At 42.4% G+C, this 26,044-nt stretch overlaps 2 protein-coding genes across 2 annotated transcripts; both read right to left on the reverse strand.

Moving 5' to 3' along the window:
- Positions 1 to 668: 668 nt before the first annotated feature.
- LOC112435972 (olfactory receptor 10A3-like) lies at positions 669 to 1,646 on the reverse strand. Its single transcript, XM_024805091.2, has one exon. It carries the CDS (start codon positions 1,644 to 1,646, stop codon positions 669 to 671), a length of 978 nt encoding a protein of 325 aa, XP_024660859.1.
- A 21,534-nt stretch (positions 1,647 to 23,180) lies between these two features.
- LOC106676636 (olfactory receptor 11A1-like) lies at positions 23,181 to 24,820 on the reverse strand. The gene is made up of 2 exons (XM_076892057.1): positions 23,923 to 24,820; positions 23,181 to 23,185 (listed from the first exon to the last, which is right to left on the reverse strand). Exons 1-2 carry the CDS (start codon positions 24,818 to 24,820, stop codon positions 23,181 to 23,183), a joined length of 903 nt encoding a protein of 300 aa, XP_076748172.1.
- Between the last annotated feature and the right edge of the window lie 1,224 nt (positions 24,821 to 26,044).

A 26,044-nucleotide genomic window follows, 5' to 3' on the forward strand; every position in this document is an offset into this window, starting at 1 on the left:
GGACTTTGACTGGGCCAGTCTAACACATGGATATGTTTGGTTTTAAACCGTCCCATTGTTGCCCTGGCTTCATGTTCAGGGTCGTTTTCCTGCTGGAAGCTGAACCTCCGCCTCAGTCTCAAGTCTTTTGCAGATAGTGTATCAAGGCAAGGCAAGTCTATTTATATAGCACAATTCAACAACAAGGTGATTCAAAGTGCTTTACAGAGACATTAGAAACAAAACAAATAGAAAGCATGATTTAAAATTGAAAAAAAAGAAAAAGAAAGGACTAGTAGATAAAATCAGTAGTTAAAATGTAAGTTTTGAAATTTAAGCTCAAAAGTAAAACAGTGCAGATTTGGTGCTTTATTCAAATGCAGCTGAGAACAGGTGAGTGTAGTGACGTTTCTGTGGTCCAAGTTTAAAGTATCGTAATGTTAATGTTCACATCAAGCAGCAATAACACAGAAACAATTATCTTTTCTTTCATTATTCAAACAGTTTTCAATAATCTGTCTGGGAATGAAGACACTTCCTCATTTTTTTACATCTCCATTATTTTTATTTGACTGATTTCAATGACTGTTAGACATGTCTGCATCAGCTGTCGAATGGTAAATTTCCAAAGCATAAACAATATATCATATGTAGAACCGCTCATTCTTCATATCAGTGTAGTTTATCTCTTATTTCTCAATCTGAACAATTTTGATTAATATCCTGCTCTTCCCAACATAACCTAAGAGCAGATTTTTACATATGGTCCGTATTTTGGACATGTTCAAGCCATACATGACAGGATTGAAGAGGGGCTGACATGTAAGAAAGTACACTGATAAAAATATCCGTAACATGTTTGGAACGTGGCTCATATCAAACCTGCTCTGTAGTATTTCAAAGGAAACCCCAAAAGAAAAGTTGAGCAGAGAAGCGAGGTGAGGCGTGCAGGTGCTGACGGCTTTCTGTCGGGTCTGTTTGGATCCAGAAAAACAGATTTTCAGGATCCTTGTGTAGGTGTACAGGATTACAGATACTGGGACACACACTGTGACAGAGGCAGCAGTGAGCTCATAGAGATTATTAACTGTGGCGTCATGACATCCCAGCTTGATAATGGAGTGATTGTTACAGTACACTTTGTTAATGACATTTCCACAGAGCTGCAATGAAGCACTCAGACATGTTGTGACACAAACAGCAAGTAAAGGGGGTATCCAGGTCACAGCTATCAGAAGGGCAACTTTATTAGACATCATTAGTGTGTGATATTGAAGAGGATAACAGATGGACATGTATCTGTCATAAGACATGGCAGCTAAGTTACTAAACTCTACACTTCCATATAAGTAAATAGAGAAAACCTGCAGGAAGCAGAGAGGAGCAGAAACAGTGTGAACATCAGAGAGGATCTGAAGCAGGAGGAACGGAAACAGCCCTGTACTACCATACAGCTCATTCACAAACAGGCTGCACAGAAACATGTACATAGGTTCATGTAAGCTTCTGTTCACACAGATAACCACAATCAGCAGGACATTGGAACCTACTGTAAACACATACAGAGACAAAATAATCATGAAATATAAATATTTAAACATCTGTGTATCAACATAGGCACCAAGAGTAAAATATGAAAACTGTGTGGAGTTTCTTATGATCTCCATGGTTCACAGCAAGCCAACACTATCCACAGGATACTGTACATTTAGAAGTATTCATACTATGTTAGTGATCCTTTCACCTGCTTTGAACTGTGGCATGAATTAGCCAAAATAACCACACAAGCAACACATTATATCACTGAAGGATCATTTGTGACAAAGATCTCAAACTTACCTCTGCACTACAGTTTAGTGTATGTGTAGTATCAAAAGTCTCTGTAGTCATGTGTAACATGGGACACTGAACGACACACGGACTGAACTGTGACTTCACCTCTGCTTCATTTAAGCTTTTCACTTTAGTCCCACAGTAGTCTGGTGTCATTACCAAGGGACATGCTTTGCAAACTAAATAGCTCTTTGAAACCAAAAAAATAAACAGTTGCATAAAAGAAACATCAATCTCAACACAAGGCCAAAGGAAGGGCAGACTGAAAGTATTGATGGATGGATGAATGCATGAGTGGAGGGATGTTTTTCTCATTCACTCATGGAGATGTAGCAATGGCTGTCCATGGCTGCCATACAATTTATTTGCTTACAGTGTCTTTCCCTGTGTAATACCAGAAATCACACAGAATGAAACAGAAATATGCAAACATGCCCAAACCAGTAGATATTTTTTTCATTTGGATTTAACAGGCTTAAGAGCAGCACTAAAGTGTCCTCTCAGTGCTGCTCTTTGAGTTTGACGTCTTGGGCCTGTTGCAAGCACTTCCTTCCCTGTACACCCATAGTGGCAGCTTGGTTCATTATTAGTTCATTATTCAATTCAATTCAATTTTATTTATACAGTGCCTGATAGGTTTGTAGCTTGAACCCATCCGCTGGAACGTTGAAGACAATATAATTACACTGCAAAGCAAGACACAAGTAGGCAAAGTTCTTCATGTTACTCGTGCACGGGAGAGAACCGGACAAAGCGCCGTCCCTTCGCTTGACCCCAGTTGCTCTCGTCCGTTCTCCCGTACCACTGTCCTTTTATTGAGGTTACATGAATATGCATAGGTTCATTAACATATGACGTCTACATACACACAAAGAGTACCTTGCCTGTGTGTGTGTGTGTGTGTGGGGGGGGGGGGGGGGGGGGGGTACTGCTGATGGCCCTGCCCAGGGGTGGATACCAAGGGGACTGAGGAAGTTTCCAGCCACTCATTCAGATCATGACAAGGGATTGCTATTTGGGTAACAATGAACAGTCTGAGCTGGAACAATGGAGTCAGTGCAGAAGGTTATGTAGTCGGTGATACACTTAGTGAGCCCATTGATGTCCTCACCGTGAGGCTCAGAGTGTCTCCCAGTGTGTCATCTCAAAACAGCCCTTAAGTTCTGCTAAGGCCTCCTCCAACCACTGCCTAATACTGCTAGTGGTCATAGGCTGCCTCCTCACAACATGCAGATAGCAGGAGATGAGATGAATCAGTTTATGATATGACCTACCCAGTGGGGGGAGGGAGGAGAGTGGATAATGTCACATGCAGCTGCAAGGTTAGCAGAGGGAGGAACATAAAAGCCACCAACGTCCCATGGGTAAATTCTCTGGGCAAATAATACTGCCAGAGTCCAACAGAGTACAGTTTACTGTTCGAGCAACAAATCCTTTCTTAGAGGAATGGACAATTAGGAATTAACAAGGGAAACCTGGGCGTCTATTGTCTCATGTAGTCTGGAAGATGAGTGGATGGGGGGGTGGGTGCAGTTTTCTCTGTGGTGGGGTTGGGTGGGCTGTCCCGGGCTCTGTGGGGCCGGGCGGCATTGCTGTTCTGGGCCCCGGTCTGGATGGGCCTGGGCCCCCTTTCCCTGGCGGGTTGCAGAGTATGCGGGTGCCTACTGGGGTCAGCGGGGGAGCTGGCCCCAGGGAGGGGTCAGTTGCCCCTCCCTTCCTTCTCTCCCCATCTCCAGCTGCCTCCCTCTTCCCGCTCCACCACAACCACCCACACATGCAGAGTGTAAAGGTGTTAATGCTGATACTGTGGTGAATTTCTCTGCTTCTTTTGTGTATTCTGCATCTATTACGTCAGATTGTCTTACCCCTCATACGGTTGAGAATTTTGCCAATACCCTGTTAACTACATGTTCCTCCATCCTCGACATTGTTGCACCTATTAAAATGAAGCGCCCCAGAACTTATTCACAATGTTGGTTAAGCGACTCTGTTCGCGCTCTACGACGTGTGTCGGCGTGATGAGAGGAGGTGGAGGAAAGATAAACTCCAGGCATCTTACGACACCCTATGTATTAGCCGCTTGAAGTTTCAAACTGCTGCCAAAATGGCTAAAGCAGCTTTCCTTTCAAAAATTATCTCTACTAATGGTAACAATCCTCGAATTTTATTTAAAATGTTTAACTCTGTGGTCAACCCCTGCCCCACTATGCTGCTGCCGTGCTCCACGGTTCTTTGCAAACAATTTTTAAATTATTTTTTAGATAAAGTCTCATCTCTTAAATCTGCTCTTCCTTTAATGACAGGCCCTGCGTTTACCCCTGACTGTTCCTCTTCCTTCTATCAGTTTGAACCCGTTTCACTCCCTACTCTTAAGCGTCTGGTTGAACAACTGAACAATACTAACCTCGTATATGATGTTCTTCCATCTCGTATAGTTAAGGACTGTTTTAGTGCAATTGGACCTAGTATATTGTCCCTTTTGAACTCTTCTTTGCTCTCTGGTTGCGTACCATCAGCCTTTAAACATGCTATAATTCAGCCTGTTCTTAAAAAAAGGAACCTCGATTATAATGATTATGCGAACTATAGGCCGATTTCCAAGCTTCCGTTCTTGGCCAAAATTCTTGAGAAGATAGTGTTGCTTCAACTCCAGGCCTACCTGGATGAGAATAGCATTAATGATAAATTCCAATCGGCCTTCAAACCACATCATAGCACTGAGTCAGCGCTGCTCCGAGTTCTCAATGACCTTCTACTAATGGCTGATAATGGGCGCTCCTCGGTCCTAGTGCTATTGGATTTATCGTCGGCATTCGATATGGTTGATCATAACATACTATTGGCGAGACTTGAGCACACTGTAGACATCAAGGGTGCTGCCCTGGATTGGTTTAAATCATACTTGTCCAATCGGCTCTCCTCGGTTCACTTGGCCACTTCCTCTTCCTTCGCTGTACCTGTCTGCTGTGGTGTCCCTCAGGGATCTGTGTTAGGCCCTACTCTGTTCTCATTGTACATGCTTCCATTAAGCGCTATCTTTGAGAAATATCACATCGCTTTTCATTATTATGCTGATGACATTCAGATCTACTTTGAGTTAAATGATGACCTAGCTTTGTCCTTGAATTGTTTTCGAGAGTGCATGTGTGAGGTCAGGCAATGGCTCCTGGCAAATACTCTTATCCTTAATGATAAGAAAACTGAAATTGTGGTCTTTGGCAGTAACGTTCTCCGTGCCAAACTTCGTGATGCTTTTGGTTTTCTCACTAACTCCTTTTCCGACACTGTTAGGAATCTGGGCGTGTTACTTGACAGCTCATTTAAACTTGATAGACAAGTGTCTGCTGTCGTTAGATCCAGTTTTTACCAACTCCGCCTTATTTCTAAGGCCAGGCAGTATATCCCGCATAAAGACCTGGAAAAACTCATCCATGCCTTTGTAACTTCGAGGCTGGATTACTGCCATTCACTCTATTTTGGACTCCACTCTGCCCTCCTTCATAGATTACAGACAGTCCAAAATGCTGCTGCACGCATTCTAACCAAAACTAAGAAGTTTGCTCACATTACTCCCGTCCTAGCTGATTTGCACTGGTTGCCTGTGAAATACCGTATTCAATTTAAAATTCTGCTGTTTACTTTTAAAATCACTAACAACATAGCACCGAGCTATCTTAAGGAACTCCTAAGCTCATATGTTCCTGCTAGGGCTTTAAGATCATCCTCACAGTTACTGTTGGTGCAGCCTAGATCTCGGATGAAGTCTAGAGGTGATCGAGCGTTTGCTCTGGCTGCACCAGAGTTGTGGAACAACCTTCTGATTGGCATCCGGGCGTCTGACTCTATTCAATCTTTTAAATCACGGCTTAAAGCGTATTTGTTTAATCTTGCTTTTTCTACCGGTTAAATGCTGGCCTTGTTTGCAGCGATTTATTCTATTAATTTTCCTATCATGCTTTTATTTGCGCTGTGCATGTCATATCGCCATTGTGTTTTGATGGCATAGTTATATTGTGCTATAGTTATATTTTTCTATTGGTGGCTTTTTCCTGTGAACATAATTTTACACTTTTATTTTTTTTATGACTCTGATTATACTTGTGTTAATTTGTTTTATGTTAAGCACTTTGGCATGCCGTTGGTTTTTAAATGTGCTCTATAAATAAAGATTGTTGTTGTTGTTGTTGTTGTTGTTGTATCTTCCCCGGTAGGGCACAAGCATCGAAGGCGTTGGAAAGGGAGGGGGGATGAGTGCGTGCTTATCAGTGTAAGTGTGTGTGTGTGTCCATAGTTTAGCTGAGACAGTGTCCTTCGGCCTATCAGGCTAAGTAAACAGTCCTCCAGCCAATCCAGGTGTCCTTGCATGGGACGGGAAGAACAGTCATAACACAGTCGTTATCAGGGAGTGATAGTTCAGCTCCAGCCTTGGGCCTGCAGCTGGGGTGATGGGGTCCACAATCTCAATGTTGATTTTGTAAATTTGCATGCGAGCAGCCCAGGAGAATTTTCAGGCTGCCCTAACACTCCCACACTGGCCTCTCGATCTCCCGTTGGAGCGCCGCGAGCCTCCCCATGATGCTATCAAACTTCTGTTCCATGGTGTTGTCATTCTTTTGATTCTGAGACTTCACAACTGCAGTGATCCGTTCCACGATGTGTTCCAACTGTCGCTCAAGGGTCAATGTATAATTAATAACCATGATTAGTTTATTTTAAAACACACAGAACTATGTTGAATAGTTTGTCTACATCTTTAATAGATGTTAAATGTTTCTATAATTGATGAAAAATTTGATATTTTCTAGATATCTTATTCTGCCTGTGAAACAAAATTTACCTCCATCCTAAAGGCTCTGTAGGAGAAGTGAGTGTTTGAACTAAACATAGGGCAGTACTTAAGGGCTTTAAGTACATTTAAGCTCTACTAAATTGCATTGCAAATGTTAATAAAGCTGTCTCTCTCCCTCTCCTCCTCCAGTGAATGCGGCAGTGTAAAGTGTGCTCAGTATCAGTTAAAGGTAGATTGGAGCTACTTACTCATTACAAACTCAAACATCTACACTTTGGACACCTATGCACATTTAAGACATGGAACGCCTTAATTGTGACCTGTGGTAGGTACCTATTTAAAATAGGCGTTCGCCGCTTCCAAGTAGAAGAGGGAGCAGCGCTGGCAGAATGACTCGGCTGTGGCTGCTCCTGCTGTGATGTGGAAACGCTGGGTGAGTCGGGTGGCACAATAATGATCCCTAACATCTTGTAGAAAGCTTGAGCTGGTGTAAGCTGGCTGCTCGCGGTCTCATAGTAATCCTCCCGGGACCGGCGGGAGCGTTTTCTGTGAGACCGGGGCATCCGGGGGGAAGAAGCAGGTGAGTGGACCGAAGGGTAAGCAGCTAGTGAGGAACGGCAGCACGGAGGCCCTCCAAGCGCTAGCCGGGTCCCGTCAAAGGCTGAGCTGCGCTTCCTCAGTGAGTCTGCTGGATCCATACTGGTCGCGTCGTTCTGTCACGGTTGGCTGTGTGGCAGGCAGGCAAGCAGGAGTGATGGATCCAAAATGCAGGACTCAGACACAGAAGTACAACTTAAAGCGCAGCTTTATTGCCGGAAAACCTCTTACTAAACTAAACTCACCAAAAGACAAACAAAAATGCTGGTGAACTAAAACACTGTAGCAGAAATACTGAGCTGGAGACGAAACACTGGCAACACAGAGGCAACCCACACACAGCTTGTTGAGGGTCCGACGGACACTGACACTGAGAAACACAGGGCTTAAATACACAGATGGCAGTAATCAAGGGATGAGAGACAGGAGGGGAACACACCTGGGAGAAATCACAGCTGACGAGACAGGGGAAACGTAAACTGAACACACTCACATACGACACAGACCTTCACAATAAAACAGGAAACTCAGACACATGGAACCAGACAAGACATTGAACTAAACAGACAGACTCACAAACAGATGGGGTGACACCAAAGACAGACAGATACAGACGCAGACTCAGAGGCAGACCGAATATAACACGTAGAACTCAAACAATAATAATCAATAAATTGGAAAATGCTAATAATAAACTTAAAGTGCTGGGTCACCGACCCAGGACCATGACTATTACTGTGCATAATTTGTGTCTACAGTTTAGGGAAAATAATAATTTTATAAAATGCTGCTTGTCACCCTTTGCCAGGATGATGTTGATCTTGTGTGTCAATGTATTATCAAGGGGCTCTGCGTGTACCTCAACGAAGACCCCAGCAATTTATTGACAGAACATGTGGTAAGTGTTATTATAGAAGGTCAGTTTTATTGAAAATAAATGTGGTTGCTTCATGAACTAAACCCATCCATCCATCCATCCATCCATCTTCATCCGCTTTATCCGAGGCCGGCAGCAGCCTAAGCAAAGAGGCCCAGACCTCCCTCTCCCCAGCCACCTCCTCCAGCTTGTCCGGGGGAACACCAAGGCGTTCCCAGGCCAGCCGAGAGATATAATCTCTCCAGCGTGTCCTGGGTCTGCCCCGGGGCCTCCTCCCGGTGGGACATGCCTGGAACACCTCACCCAGGAGGCGCCCAGGGGGCATCCTTGTCAGATGCCTGAACCACCTCAGCTGGCTCCTTTCGATGTGGAGCAGCAGCTGCTCTACTCTGAGCCCCTCCCGGATGGCCGAACTTCTCACCCTATCTCTAAGGGAGAGGCCAGCCACCCTTCGGAGGAAGCTCATTTCCGCCGCTTGTATCCGCGATCTCGTTCTTTGTCTTTGTCTTCTACGTAAAATATTTAATGATTCATTTATGTGATGAAGAAAGATGGACACATTAAAGACGAAATAACAAACAGGAAATCTGTAGTGGAGAAGAGGAAATGTTGCCACCTGGTGGCTGTGAAAATGATTGCCTGATTATTTGTTCCAGTATGATATCATTCTGAGTATTATTCCTCCTACAGATGCTGTCTCTTTTCTCTCTCTTCTTTTTTGAGCTCTTTGATTTGTATTGAAGGAATCTGAAGGATTTTTCAGCCTGAATTTCTTTTTGTTTGGTTTGAGTTGAGTCTTGATGTTTTTTAATAAATGCATTAACAATGAACTCCATGTTGCATTAAACTGAAGGATCATCTTCAGTTTCCAGTAAGTCAGATCAGGTAAAATCTGAAAACTTGCTATCAAGTTCTGTGTACCAGGTTTTGAGGTAGGTGGTTTTGTTGTGGTGCTCGCTATGGCTCAGGGTCTGAATGTTTGGGTCTGCCTTTTTCCAAACACAGACTCAAAATATTTATGATAATTGTCTTGTATCCGCGATCTCGTTCTTTCGGTCACTACCCACAGCTCGTGGCCATAGGTGAGGGTAGGGACGTAGCTCGACCGGTAAATTGAGAGCTTCGCTTTTACACTCAGCTCCCTCTTCACCACGACGGACCGGTGCAGCGTCCACATTACTGCAGCTGCAGCACCAATCCGTCTGTCGATCTCCGGCTCCCTTCTCCCATCACTCGCGAACAAGACCCCGAGATACTTGAACTCCTCCACTTGGGGCAGGAACTCATCCCCGACCCGGAGTGGGCACTCCACCCTTTTCCGGCTGAGAACCATGGCCTCAGATTTGGAGGTGCTGATCCTCATTCCCGCTGCTTCACACTCGGCTGCGAACCGTTCCAGTGCGAGCTGGAGGCCTGACCTTGACCTCTGGGATTTTGAAAATGATCTAAGATTTTCAAACTTATGCCACAGGTGTATCTGCTGGTGACTGGGGGATACCACTGGCAGCCCCCAGTTTGTATGTGTTTTTTATTCTAAAATGAATAGACATAACTGAAAATGATTAGACTATTTAGCTATGGAATCTTGTTTTATCTACATGCTGAAATGCCACAATTTCACTTTTTAATGGACACATTTAATAAATATTGGGGCCATCTTATTTATTAGAAAAATACTGTATGGCCTGGAAGACTTTAAAAAAAATATTCATGAAATACTTGGATCCAGCTAATGTCTGGGTTTTAGATCATAGTTTAGTACAGTTCAGATGCTAGTATCTCCACATTTATTGCTTTTGACGAAATTAACATAATAACCAAAAACCAGACTAAATTGACAAGCTTGTTTTGTGTCAGTCATTACTTTGTAAAAATACTGCTTTATTCAGCATCCTTGTCTATATGGGTTAGAGAAGATGTTATGTTTAGGTGTTTCACGTTTTTTTTTCTTCTACATGTGTTAGGTCCATGTATTGAGGTCATAGTTGAACACCTCTTCATTCTCTGACAGTATTCTGTTTCTTTGCAATGACCAGTGTTCTGTTGAATTTAATTTTGGGAATGTGCATTTTCCAGGCCACAGATGAAGGAGTTATCCAACAATCTATTGAGGAAACAACCATGGGAATCTACATCATCAAGTCAAGAGATGCCAGTGACAGCCCTGAGGACATCGGGGTAGTCCTTGAAGGCCAGAGAGTCTAGTAGGATTTGGATAACTGTGCCCTAGCAGCTGCTATGCTATTTGGATTAATGTACACTTTGAACCTGACCTACCCCCCGGAACTGAAGTATACCTTCGAGGTATTACAGAAACTGGTTATGGAGCTCGAAGGGAACAGCCTTTCAAAGACGGTCCAGGTTCTCAAGAACAGACTGTACGAGTGAACAGTTATGACATGGAAACAATATGTCTACCTCTCTGAATATGTTCCATTGTTTCTTTTTTGCCAACACTGGTAAAATTACAGTATATAGTAAAACTGATTTTTCTCACAATTTTATAGGTTTTTACTGGTAGGAGCAACTTTCGCTTTTAACTTAGGGGCCATCATCACCAGAGATGGGCAGTAACGCGTTACTTGTAAAGCGTTACTGTAATCCGATTACTTTTTTCAAGTAACAAGTAAAGTAAGGGATTACTATTGCAAAAACGGTAATTAGATTACCGTTACTTTCCCGTAGGAAAGCTACGTTTCTGCGTTACTAAAACCGTGATTTTTTGCGAGAATGTCTCACGACAGTGACGTAAGCGAGTGCGCCGTTGTGACAACAGCTGTGTGCAGATCAACAATGGATCACATATCGAGTGAAGGAGAGAGTATGAGCGTGCAGCGTTTAAAGCGTGGAAGTACTGACCTTACTTTGAGTTTGATTCCATAAAAAGTGACAAAAACATTAGCGTCCATCGTGCGTGGGAAGAAAACTTCTTTTTACAGCAAAAAAAAACCCCAAACGCCTGAGCAAGCACCGAGTAGCTACGACGTGATGGGAAACTCACAGAGCTGCCATATCCTTCCACTGACTGCTGCACACCTGCACCAGGGTAAACCTCCGCCTACCGCACTCCTGCTTTACAGGTGAAAATAGAGCAACAGGACCGCTGAGTCTTTGACTTTATTTATTTTCTGCTGTGTTTTACGTGCATCTATTTGAAAGACTGAGTGTAAACACAAATAAAAAAAAAAACACCCAGCACGCCCCTGCGGGCGGTTTATCCTTCAAGCTCGGGTCCTCTACCAGAGGCCTGGGAGCTTGAGGGTCCTGCGCAGTATCTTAGCTGTTCCCAGGACTGCGCTCTTCTGGACAGAGATCTCCGATGTTGTTCCTGGGATCTGCTGGAGCCACTCGCCTAGCTTGGGAGTCACCGCACCTAGTGCTCCGATTACCACGGGGACCACCGTTACCTTCACCCTCCACATCCTCTCGAGCTCTTCTCTGAGCCCTTGGTATTTCTCCAGCTTCTCGTGTTCCTTCTTCCTGATATTGCTGTCATTCGGAACCGCTACATCGATCACTACGGCCATCTTCTTCTGTTTGTCTACCACCACTATGTCCGGTTGGTTAGCCACCACCATTTTGTCCGTCTGTATCTGGAAGTCCCACAGGATCTTAGCTCGGTCATTCTCCACCACCCTTGGGGGCATCTCCCATTTTGACCTCGGGACTTCCAGGTTATACTCGGCACAGATGTTCCTGTACACTATGCCGGCCACTTGGTTATGGCGTTCCATGTATGCCTTGCCTGCTAGCATCTTGCACCCTGCTGTTATGTGCTGGATTGTCTCTGGGGCATCTTTACACAGCCTGCACCTGGGGTCTTGCCTGGTGTGATAGACCCCAGCCTCTATGGATCTTGTGCTCAGAGCTTGTTCTTGTGCTGCCATGATTAGTGCCTCTGTGCTGTCTTTCAGTCCAGCTTTGTCCAGCCACTGGTAGGATTTCTGGATATCAGCCACCTCCTCTATCTGCCGGTGGTACATACCGTGCAGGGGCCTGTCCTTCCATGATGGTTCCTCGTCTCCCTCCTCTTTCTTGGGTTTCTGCTGCCTGAGGTATTCACTGAGCACTCGGTCAGTTGGGGCCATCTTCCCAATGTATTCTTGGATGTTCGTTGTCTCATCCTGGACTGTGGTGCTGACACTCACCAGTCCCCGGCCCCCTTCCTTCCGCTTAGCGTACAGCCTCAGGGTGCTGGATTTGGGGTGAAACCCTCCATGCATGGTAAGGAGCTTTCTTGTCTTTATGTCAGTGGCTTCTATCTCCTCCTTTGGCCAGCCTATTACCCCAGCAGGGTACCTGATCACGGGCAGGGCGTACGTGTTGATGGCCCGGATCTTGTTCTTACCGTTCAGCTGACTCCTCAGGACTTGCCTGACCCTCTGCAGGTACTTGGTGGTTGCAGCTTTTCTAGCGGCCTCTTCATGGTTCCCATTCGCCTGTGGGATCCCCAAGTACTTGTAACTGTCCTCTATGTCTGCAATGTTGCCTTCTGGTAGTTCAATCCCCTCAGTTCTGACTACCTTCCCTCTCTTTGTTACCATCCGACTACACTTCTCCAGTCCGAACGACATTCCAATGTCATTGCTGTATAGCCTGGTAGTGTGGATCAGTGAATCGATGTCTCGTTCACTCTTGGCATACAGCTTGATGTCATCCATGTACAGGAGGTGGCTGACAACTGCTCCGTTCTGTAGTCGGTATCCGTAGCCAGTCTTGTTAATGATCTCACTGAGGGGGTTCAGGCCTATGCAGAACAGCAGTGGGGACAGAGCATCTCCTTGGTAGATCCCGCACTTGATGGTGACTTGTGCTATGGGCTTGGAGTTGGCCTCTAGTGTTGTACGCCACATCCCCATTGAGTTCCTGATGAAGGCTCTTAGGGTCCCATTGATCTTGTACAATTCTAGGCATTCCAGTATCCAGCTGTGGGGCATTGAGTCATAGGCCTTCTTGTAATCAATCCAGGCAGTGCACAGGTTGGTCAGTCTGGTCTTGCAGTCTCGGCTGATTGTTCTGTCTACCAGTAGCTGGTGTTTTGCGCCTCTGGTATTCTTGCCAATTCCTTTCTGTGTCCCGCTCATGTATTGACCCATGTGCCTGTTCATCTTAGCCGATACGATGCCTGACAGGAGCTTCCATGTAGTACTGAGGCAGGTTATTGGTCGGTAGTTGGAGGGGACCGGTCCCTTCTTGGGGTCCTTGGGGATCAGGACCGTCCGGCCTTCAGTTAGCCATTCCGGGTGTCTTTCGTTAACTAGCAGCTGGTTCATTTGTGCTGCCAGACGCTCGTGGAGTGCAGTCAGCTTCTTCAGCCAGTAGGCGTGAACCATGTCGGGCCCTGGTGCTGTCCAACTCTTCATACTGGAGACCCTTTCTTGGATATCTGCCACTGTGATGGTTACTGGACCCTGTTCAGGGAGGTCGCTGTGGTCAGCCCTCAGATCCTCTAGCCACTGAGCATTGCCGTTATGGGTTGCATCCTTCTCCCATATGCTCTTCCAGTATTGCTCCGTCTCCAGCCTTGGTGGTGCTGTTCTCTTATTGTTCCCTTGCCACTGAGAGTACACCTTTGCTGGTTCTGTGGAGAACAGCTGGTTTATTCTCCTGCCTTCTATCTCTCTGGTGTACCTCCTCAAGCGGCTGGCCAAGGCTGTGAGTCTTTGCTTGGCAGTCTCCAAGGCCTCAGGTATGGACAGCTTGCTGTATTTCTTAGGCACCTTATTTGTCGCACCTTTCTGCAACTCCGTTAGTTGGCTAACCTCCCTCCGTGCTACTTTGATCTTGCCCTCTACACTCTAAAAAGTAATTAATGTGACCTTTAGTCATTACTTACATATATATGTTGTTGTGAAATGAAAAATCAAGTTCATAAATACTGTTAGACTTCCTAATTAAAAATTTTATTTTATTGAGTTCGGGTGACACATAAATTATGCCTCTTTACTCAATATATAATCGTGATTTGTCTGAATTTAAAATCTTCTATTAATCAAAAAACAATATAATTTTAAGTTCTGTCGATGTAAAATACAACTTGATGATGTGTAAACAGCTCACAGTTCCCTTCTTCTACTCAAGCGGACATATTCAACAGCACGTGTTCAAGGTTTATCATAGCTGTCTTTAGCTGTGTTCGTCGCGAACGGTGAGTAATTTTATGCGAAATTACACATATTTGCAGTCGCTCTGGATTTTGTTAGTTTACTTTAAAACAACGACGTAACATACATAACATACATCTTAGCTTGCCCCCGCGTTTGTGTGTTTCAATATACACACAGCAGCTAATTCCACGATAGCATAAATTGTTGGGCTCTTTTTGGAAAATTTAACACTGACGTTACTCTAATGCAGACCACTGTAATTGTCTTATAATTATTAAAAGATAGCGGACGTTGTTAGCCCCGGCGCTAACTACTATGCTAACGTAGCTAGCCAAGCTAAGTTGTGTTCACTGTGATTTTATTTTTGAAATGTGAAATTTATTTTTTGAAGGGAAGCATTTTATGTTAGTAATTGTTAAGAAACGCTTCTAAATTTTCGTAACGTTACGGGGTGAAGTTCAACCCCATTGGCTTCTGCGCAGTCGGTCGCCATTAGTCCGGTGTGTCTGTTGACCGCTAAGAGCGGTTCTTCACCGTCTGCTCGGCCTATTTTCACAGGTAAAAGACCAGACACCATCTTGGTTGGGTCCCCATTCGCCGCCAGTGCATTTTTTCTACTGAGGAATGTATTCACCCATGGTAAATAAGGAAAATGTTTAAATATTTTTCCAAACGGATAAGGCAAGAAAGGTCAATAATCCCACATATGGTTTCAGTAGTATGCCAGTTTTTGCAACACTAGGGTGCACAAAAATGACCATAGCTGCTGACTCAGCATTGATTCCAATTTGGTTTTGGAGAATGAAATGAAAACAGATCAAGTGGGATTATTGACATTGTAGCTTGTGTATAAAAAGTTTGGGGTTTTTTTTGTATTTACTGTCAGAAATGATTCTGTCCTGTCATGCCACACCTTATGTTTGCTTTTGTTGATAAAAAACAACTAATACATATATATATATATATATATATATATATATATATATATATATATATATATATATATATATATATATATATATATATTAGTTTTTTTGTTTGTTTTTTGAGTTAACACATTCCTCAGTAGAAATACATGCACTGGGGGCGAGTGGAGACCCCTCCAAGATCGCGATCGGTGGGGATACACGCTCCAACAGACTGGCCCAGTCCATGTCACCTCTATGTATATTTGATCTATGGAAAGCCACGTTAGGCTTTCCAGCACCCAGTGTATTCAGGTCTATGTAGTTTTGAATGTTTGGTTCTAGCTCACACAGCTTTGACAGGTGAAACTTATTCACTGTATTGAAGACTCACAGGTGAAGTTGAAAATACCATCTTTTGTATTTTTGTGCAGGCACAACTTTCTGGTGTTATACACTGTCCTGGCGTTGCAGATCTAGGGGTTCCAGTTAAGACGTGGTCAGCCTTCTAAAGAAAGTGGGAATCTCACCGAAATATTCAGTTACTTTGCTGTGTTTCTTGCCAGGACAAAGGCTCAAACCATCATCTTCTCCTGGTACCAAGGGACCTTCTTAACAAGTAAGCTTGAATTGAGTAATTCAGAATCATGAATCATGCTGACTGCAAATGAAAAGTATGAATTGACATGAAGGATTTTCAGAAGCCGATTTGGACTTGGGACTACATTACGACAAAGCACTGCTGTAAGCCTCCACATGGTTATAACACAGCAGTTGAAGCCACTGCCGACCAGTGTCTATAAACCAACATGCTATTTGTGCAATATTTCTTCAACAAATCAAAGATCCATCCATTGTTACTGCAGCTTACCATGCTTGTATAGTAGTGGCTGTGTGTGTTTGTTTATGGAAGCTGGAGGCTTTTCCAACTGTTGCGTTATATCCATGCACCATACAGTGGATGTTTACAGCGGTGTTTGTCGTAACTGCAATGTAGTCTCAAGTCTAAATCAGCTTCTGCAAATCTTCCGTGTTACTTTTGCACTTTTCATTTGCCGTGAACATGATTACTAAGCTCCCAAGAAATATTTGTTTTCATTACTGAGTCATTTTAATCACTTTTGCACACAACATGCTAGCACCTGCTATTCACTTACATTGTTTATGCTCTGCTAAAGCAAATGGATTGCTTCCGGAGAATTAGTGTGCTGTTTACAAAAGGCTTGTTTCTCACTTTCTAACTGTGACAATATGGCAATAGATAAAATTTCACTTAGAAGTGGAATAACCCTTAAAAATGATTTATTAGATTTTCTTTTCAAAGTGGAAAAACAAAACTGTGAAAAACAAGACATTTTTTATTTTAAACGTTGGATTATGGTTTAATTTAGCTTTTAAAAATTACAGAATGACAAAGTAAAATCACTGAAAAACACAAAAGACAACCTGTTTTAGCTTATTTTCCTACCTGTAGTAGTTCATTCCCTTATGCACGTCATCCTGAAGTGCTTGAGCTATGTATTTTATACATCCTAACATTTAATTTCTCCTACAGGGATGAGGAGGAGCTCAACGCAGACCTTGCAATGCAAATCATGAAGATTGCTATCATTGGTGATGGGCCTGCAACCATCATCGTTGAGGGATCCAAGATCCTGGAGAGGATTGATGTTGCCAGATCCTGTGCTTTGATGATGGGAGTAATCTACGCTCTGAACCTTACCTATCCCAAGCAGCTGAAATTTACCTTTGAGGTATTTCAAAAGCTATGCCTTGAGCTTGATGGACAAAAAGCCAGCTCTAAAGTAATGAATCTTAAGTTTGGTATTTTCTAGAGCAGACTTGATAGACCATTCGTGAGTGAGTTTCACAAAAACCTTATTCCTGCATTTCTGGCACTACTTCAATGTGTTTTACTAAATTTTAAAGCGCTGTTCTTAAGTCTTCTGAGTTAATGTTTTGCCGTGCCTTAAATGCTGTTATTTGCACATTTTTAAGGAATGCGTTTAATTTCTCCCATGACCTGTGTTCTGAGGGTATTGGTGTGTTTTAAAGTTTGTGTAATGCCCTCTTTAGCTGGCCTTAATCTTGAGGGTGAAAAGTCAAATATAGAAGAGAATCAAGAATACTTTGTAAGAGTGCTGACAAAGTTGAATGAAAGAAGCTTTGCTCATTTTATGTTTAAATTAGTGCATTTAATGTATAGCAGCCTGTCATCTATTGTTTTGATTCACTGTCACATGTTAAAGTTAAAAAAAAGAGGATTCAAGTAGTAGGTTGTATTACAATTTTAATACACAGCTCATTAAGTTTCAGCAGGCAACTTGTGTTCTAGGAAACTGAAGCCCACAAATCTTGCACTTCACACGCACGTTAAAGAATTGTGATGTTTGTTATTGTAATTAAATGGGTCTAACTCATTTGAATACATCTTTCTGAATTTCTATTCTTTCTGAGCACCAGGTACGAGTCCCTTAGCTGATGTCCAGGTATTTGGCATCACATCTGCCGCATTCAAACAAATACACACAACATCCATTTCTTTTTCTGAAGGTCATGACACAAGAGCACACACAGCGCATGTTAAGGCTGACCTTCGTTTGGGGAAAAAAGTGATCGACAAGTTTCTAAGGTCTTAGAACCTTGACTTCTTTGTGGGCAGGCACCACCATGCATGAGCCTGCCCACGCGGTAGTCATGGTTATAAGACACAGCTTTTGATCAAGGTTGTATTTTGGAGCGACTTAGCCTGCTGGGAAACAGGTAAATGCCCTTATAGAATCTCCTGTAGGACCAAAAAATTACTACACTGTAACCAAAATATCATATTTGACCAACATAAATACTATTTATGCCGACAGTTAAGTTCATTTTAATTATAAATGTGTTTTATTTTGATCAAAAAGCTACTTCACCATACATAAATATAATCTTGGATCAACTTAAATTCCTGTGTATTTGTTGACAATTATTAAGTTCATGTTACTCAGAATGTGTTTTTTTTTTGTGGCCAAAAAGTAACTTCACTATACGTAAAATTCACGTTGGATCAACTTAAATTTTTGTGTTCTAGTCGAAAATTATTAAGTTAATTTTACTTAAGAATGTTTTTAATTGTGGCCAAAAAAGCTACTTCACCATACTCAAAAATATTGCTTTGAATTAATGCTATTCTGCCAGAAGTTGGCTTAACTCAAAAATTCTAGTGGAAAACGTTAACATGTTTTTTTTATTTGAACCAATGTTTTATTTATTAGAGTGTAGCCTCCTTCTCCATGGAGGGTACTGCCCCTTGTCGCTGTTCAACTTGTAGCCAAGCATCTCACTGATCACTGCTGCCGTATTGTAGATCAGCTTGTTAGTGTCGGTAATCGTGGTTGTAGGTATTGCCCGTAGTGCTGCATTAACATCATCTAGCAGACCTTCTGAGGGTACTTTACGTAATCTTGGTAACCGGCTACGGGGGATCCAAGTTTCAAGCTCCTATTTTTCAGGTCAGTTCCTCTCGCACTCAACGATCCTTCTCCTATCGCACTTGGGGCTATGTACCCAATCTCGGGTGGGGGTGATGATATCTCCCCCCTGACCTGGCGTCCTGACTCCTTCTTGCCGTAGCATTTGTGTTGTACCTCGTCAATCTCTAGCTGTGAGAGCAGTCCCTTCTTTCGAATGTTGGAACACTGAGCTACTAGTTGTTTCGCCGTCATTGTGGATGTTGGGTATCGAAGAATCCATAGGTCCCTCATCCTATTCATGTAGCCCCTTCCGCCGGGGTTACTTGCATAGTAGCATTCCAACAACGCCCTGTTTTCGTCTCTTGCCCACCGATGCCTTCTTGTTCCAGTAGCCCACTTTTCGTCAGGGTGCCCTGGTTCCTCAACACCTGACGCGGACCTTGTTGATCCGGGCGACGTCCGAGCCGGCATGCCTTCATATTTATCTGTCTCGCTCATGTCTGCGGTAGGCTTGCTTAGCATAGGGGGTCTAGCCTTAGGACCCTTACTGGATACAGACGCCCCAGGCAGGAATCGAACTTGCGATCCTCTGTTCCAAAGGCGTGTAGTCTAACCACTACGCTATCCAGCAGCTATATATATATATATATATATATATATATATTATGGGCTGGAATGTGCAGAAAATAGGTCTAAATATTACATTTTTGCTTGATGCATAAAGTTAAAAGATTAAAACTGATAAAACAAGTTTTAAAAAGAGACTTTTCCATTTGATTACATTTTGTATGATGGATTATGCAGAAAAAGTAGAATTGGGCTGAAAGATCTATCACTTTATCACCTACTCAGGTTGTAAATCGTGTTTTTAAAAAGTAACTAAGTAACTAAGTAATTAATTACTTTTGAAAATAAGTAATCAGTAAAGTAACGGGATTACTTTTTTGGGGAAGTAATCAGTAATTAGTTACTGATTACTTTTTTCAAGTAACTTGACCAACACTGGTAGCGAGCCTGACGCTCAGTGTCCTTTTATTCTTTTAACATATTTTTCTGTGTTGTATTTCAGTGAAAGGAGGACGAGCCAGTGGCCCTGGGACCTCAGGTGGTGGGTCGTTTTCACACTTTCTTTTGTACAGCACCGGGTGGGCTGTAGTGATTTTCTTTTTGTGTGATTTTCTTTTGGGTCCACGGCTGCTGGTGAGGCCAAGTTCCATGATTGTTTTACTTTGTCTTGTGTGTAGTCTTCAGTCATTAATGATTCAATGATATGTGCACATGAATGAACTTCATCAGCAGGTTCTGAATGGGTTAAACACAGAGCGATGAGAGTTAACAGACTCGGTAAACCAGCTCCGAAGGACTTGGCTCCATCTAGTGGACATTCTTAGAATAACTATCAGTTTCTAAAAATGGTCTTTGTATTCCAGGTTGTATTTAGCTGTCAGTTTACAGGCTGATCTGTTCTTTCATGTTGATGTATTTTGTATTTAGCTCCATCTAAAGCACAGAGAGCTCTGGTTTATATTTCTGTAATTCTAATGTCTCAGTTTTAAATGGTCTTTGTCTTCCATCCATCCATCTTCATCCGCTTTATCCGAGGCCGGGTCGCGGGGGCAGCAGCCTGAGCAAAGAGGCCCAGACCTCCCTCTCCCCAGCCACCTCCTCCAGCTTGTCCGGGGGAACACCAAGGCGTTCCCAGGCCAGCCGAGAGATATAATCTCTCCAGCGTGTCCTGGGTCTGCCCCGGGGCCTCCTCCCGGTGGGACATGCCTGGAACACCTCACCCAGGAGGCGCCCAGGGGGCATCCTTGTCAGATGCCCGAACCACCTCAGCTGGCTCCTTTCGATGTGGAGCAGCAGCTGCTCTACTCTGAGCCCCTCCCGGATGGCCGAACTTCTCACCCTATCTGTAAGGGAGAGGCCAGCCACCCTTTGGAGGAAGCTCATTTCCGCCGCTTGTATCCGCGATCTCGTTCTTTGTCTTTGTCTTCTACGTAAAATATTTAATGATTCATTTATGTGATGAAGAAAGATGGACACATTAAAGACGAAATAACAAACAGGAAATCTGTAGTGGAGAAGAGGAAATGTTGCCACCTGGTGGCTGTGAAAATGATTGCCTGATTATTTGTTCCAGTATGATATCATTCTGAGTATTATTCCTCCTACAGATGCTGTCTCTTTTCTCTCTCTTCTTTTTTGAGCTCTTTGATTTGTATTGAAGGAATCTGAAGGATTTTTCAGCCTGAATTTCTTTTTGTTTGGTTTGAGTTGAGTCTTGATGTTTTTTAATAAATGCATTAACAATGAACTCCATGTTGCATTAAACTGAAGGATCATCTTCAGTTTCCAGTAAGTCAGATCAGGTAAAATCTGAAAACTTGCTATCAAGTTCTGTGTACCAGGTTTTGAGGTAGGTGGTTTTGTTGTGGTGCTCGCTATGGCTCAGGGTCTGAATGTTTGGGTCTGCCTTTTTCCAAACACAGACTCAAAATATTTATGATAATTGTCAAATCCTTAATGAATACATTTTCTGTTAAGCCCTTAGTGACAATCTTACACATTTACAGTAGAATTGTGCAGCTTAGTCCTAAAGTACAGTCTACCAAATGTGCTGTTGACAGCATCAAAATCCAAAAACTAATTTAACTGTCTTCCACATTATGCATATCAGCAGAGAAATCAACATGGCAGACTCCAGGAGGTGTTTTTGTTGAGCACATTGTCAGCAACCTTTTGTCTTATTTCATTTGTGTGTCTGATCTTCCTCACATTGATGGAGGACTGAGGATGTTTGGTCTGTTTGTGTCAAGCAGACGTCGATGACCACTGAAATCCTAAAGACTCAGGTGTCCTTAAAAACAAGTAAAATGTGAACATACATAGAAACAATGTGTGTGTGTTTGGTCTCCAACAGTGTTTATGTGGGTGGTACATGCCAAAGATGGAGATGGATGAAGGAGCCAAGGTTTCCCAGCACAACATTGGACTGGATCCAAATGATCAGTGTCATTCACCTCACATGTCAGTGGTTTAAAGTTGAGGCTGATCAGTGGATCTATATGGTCTTACATCCTTGGGTATGTTGCTATTGCAGCTACCATACCCTGCACCCTGCACAGGTCGCCTGTCTGTCGCAGGGCTAACACGCAGAGACAGACAACTCACATTCCCACCTATGGGTTCTTTAAATAAATAAATAAATAAATAAATAAAGGCAGATGAACAACCACTGATACCAGGCAACTATAAAATGTATATCTTGGCCCCAATGAGACTATTAACTCTTGCAGCACCGGGTGTTCGTAATTTTGGTGAATTCACACAGTTATGTAGATGTCCCCGTCCTGTTGTCTCGGGTTGCATCACGCTGCCTTGCCTGGGGTTAGCTTCTGTTTCTGGGGATGAGGGTTGAGTGTGCTCCCTTCTCAAGCTAAGCTAGGTTAGCCTTCTTGTGTGAGCTTTTCAAGTGCACTTTAAGGTTTGTGGGATTTTTTTCCTTTAGAAATGTCCCTCATAATTTGTCTCTTTCCACTACAAGACACAAGACACTTGCTTTATCCAAAACACAGTCATATTCAAAGTAATCCCAAATTGGACTCTGGCGCTTTCTCCCGACTTTTCCTGACATGATTCTGCGCGTGGGCGGAGCAACAACACAGACGACTCGACTAACGTGCTGCCACCTGCTGGCATAATGAGACACAGCAAGAAAAAATCTGGAAACTAAACTTCATCTTCACCCAGGACACGCTCACATCAATGAAAACTAAACACATTTTGCTATAAATTCAGTTAATTTTAGTTTTATGAACACTCATTACAGTTTTAGTTAGTTTTGCTTTTTTTGTTTTTATTTTTATTTCCGTTAACGAAAATGTTTTTACACTTCTAGTTGTCGTTATTTCGTTAGTTTTCGTTAACGATAATAACCTTGTACTATAGCATTTAATGTTCATTTTTCAAGCCATACTCTTTTGGGGAATAGTTTGTAGCCTGAAGTAATTGTAACAGCTGTTTAGAAGTCAGACAATTTTTAAGTTCATTGGACATGATTACAGTAATTTTGGTTGTGTTGTGATGTCCAACCACTGTTTTGTTTTGTTTGTTAGTATAAGTTATTACCATGTTTTAGTTATAGAAGCAAGCCAAAACGAATCACATTTTAGGGCTCTTGGTTTTGTGCTTGTGGGTGAAAATGTTATTTTCAAGCTTTTCTCCGTCACATTTTAGTATTTGCATTCCTGTTGCCATAGTGCCTTAAGGCTCTTACGTTTGAAAAAAAAAAGAAAGAAAAAAAATGATTTTACCCGAGGAAGTCTCACCTTTTACCTTTGGGCCAGTATTCGTAGAAAATTCAGTGTTAACTTTGTCATAGGCACTAGAATGTTGAATTCAGGATCCTGCAGATGTTTGTGAGGTACACTTTGGAAGAGATGCACTCACATGACTCATGTATAATCTGGACTGCTGTTACAACTTACAATTGTATACTGTTTTGAAAAATACACGTCATTGTTCAAAAATGTTTTAGTTGTTAGTTTGATTGGGAAAAAAAGTACAGTACATACACTGTGTGTGTGTCTATATATATATATAGACACACACACATATTTATAGCATAAAATTATCTTGTCAATCTAACACATGGTAGTCAAATACAATTAACATAGAAGAGCTCTTTACATTTTACATAACCAGTTAATGTCTGATAAACAAGTAGTTTCTATAAATATTTGACATGAAAGAAAAGCATAACCCCTAATCCCATTGTTTCAGTGCAGCAAGATCAAATATCTCAGTGAGGGAAACAGTTGTGTTGTGAGACTTAATATTTATAGAAAATGTTCTCACTATTAAATGGCAGTAAGTGAGTTCACTTTGAATCATGTGATGGAAATTTATCAACCAATAGAACTTTATATTCATGTGATTTCAGTTTAAATGCGTAATTTTATGCAAGAATTAGCAAAAATATATTTTTATTTTGTTATCTGTTCAAAGTGTTTATGTACAGTTGTTGATGGATCATCTTTTGCTTTTACTTTGCTGTTTGTGTGTTGATCCATTCCCTCTGGAAGTTAGACACACTGATCCCAAACCACCCGACTGTTTATCTCTGCTCAAGTGAAAAACACACATCACACAAAATAAATGTTACGTGCTGCAAGCGTCACAACAGAAAACTAAGTCACTCATATTAGTTTATTTGTTCAAGCATACTGACAAAAACAGATTTTGAATGATTTCAGCTCCAAAATAAGTTTCCTTTTAATCGACATGCATTAACAATAACTCTGACTTTGGTGGCTTTTGGAGAAGATATCACTGCTACAACTGAACAAACGTGTCAGTGAACCACAAAACAGCTGTTTACATGCAATGCGTATTTTGGTCATTTTCAGCCCGTACAGTAGCGGTGTGAAGAGCGGCTGGCATGTCAGAAAGTACAATGATGATAAAATGCCAAAAACATTTGGCACACCACTGGTGTCAAATCTGCTTTGTAATATCTGAAAACAGCAACCAAAGAAAAAGTTCGAGATGGAGGCGAGGTGAGGCGTGCAGGTGCTGACGGCTTTCTGTCGAGTCTGCTTGGAGCCAGAAAAACAGACTTTGAGGATCCTCACGTAGGTGTACAGGATTAAAACAAGAGGAATAATGACAGAGATGAAAGTGTAAATGAGTCCAAAGATGTTGTGGACTCTGGTGTCAGAGCAGGCCAGTTTAATGATGGCGTAGTTTCCACAAAAAACTTTATTGATGACGTTTCCACAGAGCTGTAGAGGAGCACTCAAAGATATAAGCACGACAATCATAATAAAAGGTAATAACCATGTCAGAGAAATCAGCGAGGTGACTGTTTTAAGTGTCATACATGATTTATATTGAAGAGGCCAGCAGATGGCATAATATCTGTCATAAGACATGACGACAAAGTTTATAAACTCCACACAAGCATAAGTGTACACACAGAAAACCTGCAGGAAACAAAATGAAACAGAAACAGTGTGAACATCAGAGAGGATCTGAAGCAGGAGGAACGGAAACAGCCCTGTACTACCATACAGCTCATTCACAAACAGGCTGCACAGAAACATGTACATAGGTTCATGTAAGCTTCTGTTCACACAGATAACCACAATCAGCAGGAGGTTCGCACAAATGATTGCAGCATAAGACGTAAGAATAATGAGGAAATACAAGTATCTGTATGCACCAGTGTCAAAGTAGGGACTTAGAGTGAAATGTGTAATCTCTGTAGTGTTTATCATCATCCTTGAGGCTCAGAATACCTCACAGGAACTTGTTTCTTGTTCTTTTCTTGCAGGTTACCTGAAGTTCAGTTAACGTCACATAACAGGAACAGCTTGGAAACATTCTCCAAACATACCATTCTGCTATACAATACAAAAACTGAGACACTGCACAGCACAGCCTGACTACCAGTCGCTCCCCACTGAGCTGCAACTGTGTAACCCATTCACATCAGTTTAAATGTGCACAAACAGCATGACCTCATTACCCATCACCCACGGGTCCATCCTTGTTTCTGAAAGTACGAAGATGAGAGACACAGCAGTAGTTAGTAGTTAGCACCATCAGCAGCAGGAGCAGCAGAAACACCTCAACAGCTACGTTTGCTTTGCCTTGCCCCACCTCACAGCAGTGATATAGTATGATGCAATCCCATATTAGATTCTTGATGAATGTGTGTTGTTGTTATTCAGCCTGGTTCAATGTGCCCCTTTTTAACTTTGAGCACCCGCCCCTTTAAACGTCTCTGCACGGCCCTGCCTGAGAGCAAACTGCTGCTGAAGCTGAACCATCACCTCACTGAGTGAAGAATATGCAGAAATAGATGCACACCAGAGGTGGGACCAAGTCATTGTTTTGCAAGTCTCAAGTCTTTATCCTCAAGTCTCAAGTCAAGTCTCAAGTAATGTCAGGCAAGTCAGAGTCGAGTCTCAAGTCACTGGTGTAAAAGTCCGAGTCAAGTCACAAGTCTGAAACTTTGAATTTCAAGTCCTTTCGAGTCTTTAAAAAAAAAAAAAAAACGAAAAAATAATGTTGCAGTTATGCTAAATGTAAATATTAGACCATGTAATTTTAAAATCTGTGTTTTTCTCAACACATGACAAAATAGTGAACTTAGAAAATATACACAAATTGTGAAATTGCACCTCTTTAAAATGCAGCTCAATTAAACCTAGCTCCAAGAATAATTTTCACCGACAGTTCTGAGATAAGCTGCATGTTATTCTTGGATGCGGTTGTAGGACCGGCTTTAAAATCGCATGACAAAAATATCATACACATTAAAAAAAACTGTATCACCAACGTAGCCTGGACAACATTTGCTAGTTAGATGAAGTCAGCTATCTCATCTTAGCATATTTATATGCATATTTATAATCATACGGTTCTTGGAGTGAGTGCATACACTCATGAAGTTTAGTAACTTCCGGTCACTGCAACAAGCCCAGGTACAGTTTACC

This window comes from Maylandia zebra, linkage group LG14 (assembly GCF_041146795.1).
Source record: "Maylandia zebra isolate NMK-2024a linkage group LG14, Mzebra_GT3a, whole genome shotgun sequence".
Classification (NCBI taxonomy): Eukaryota; Metazoa; Chordata; class Actinopteri; order Cichliformes; family Cichlidae; genus Maylandia; species Maylandia zebra.

Bases quoted from the DNA above. Each gene is read 5' to 3' on its own strand.
- LOC112435972 (XM_024805091.2), bottom strand. From the start codon at position 1,646: ATGGAGATCATAAGAAACTCCACACAGTTTTCATATTTTACTCTTGGT.
- LOC106676636 (XM_076892057.1), bottom strand. From the start codon at position 24,820: ATGATAAACACTACAGAGATTACACATTTCACTCTAAGTCCCTACTTT.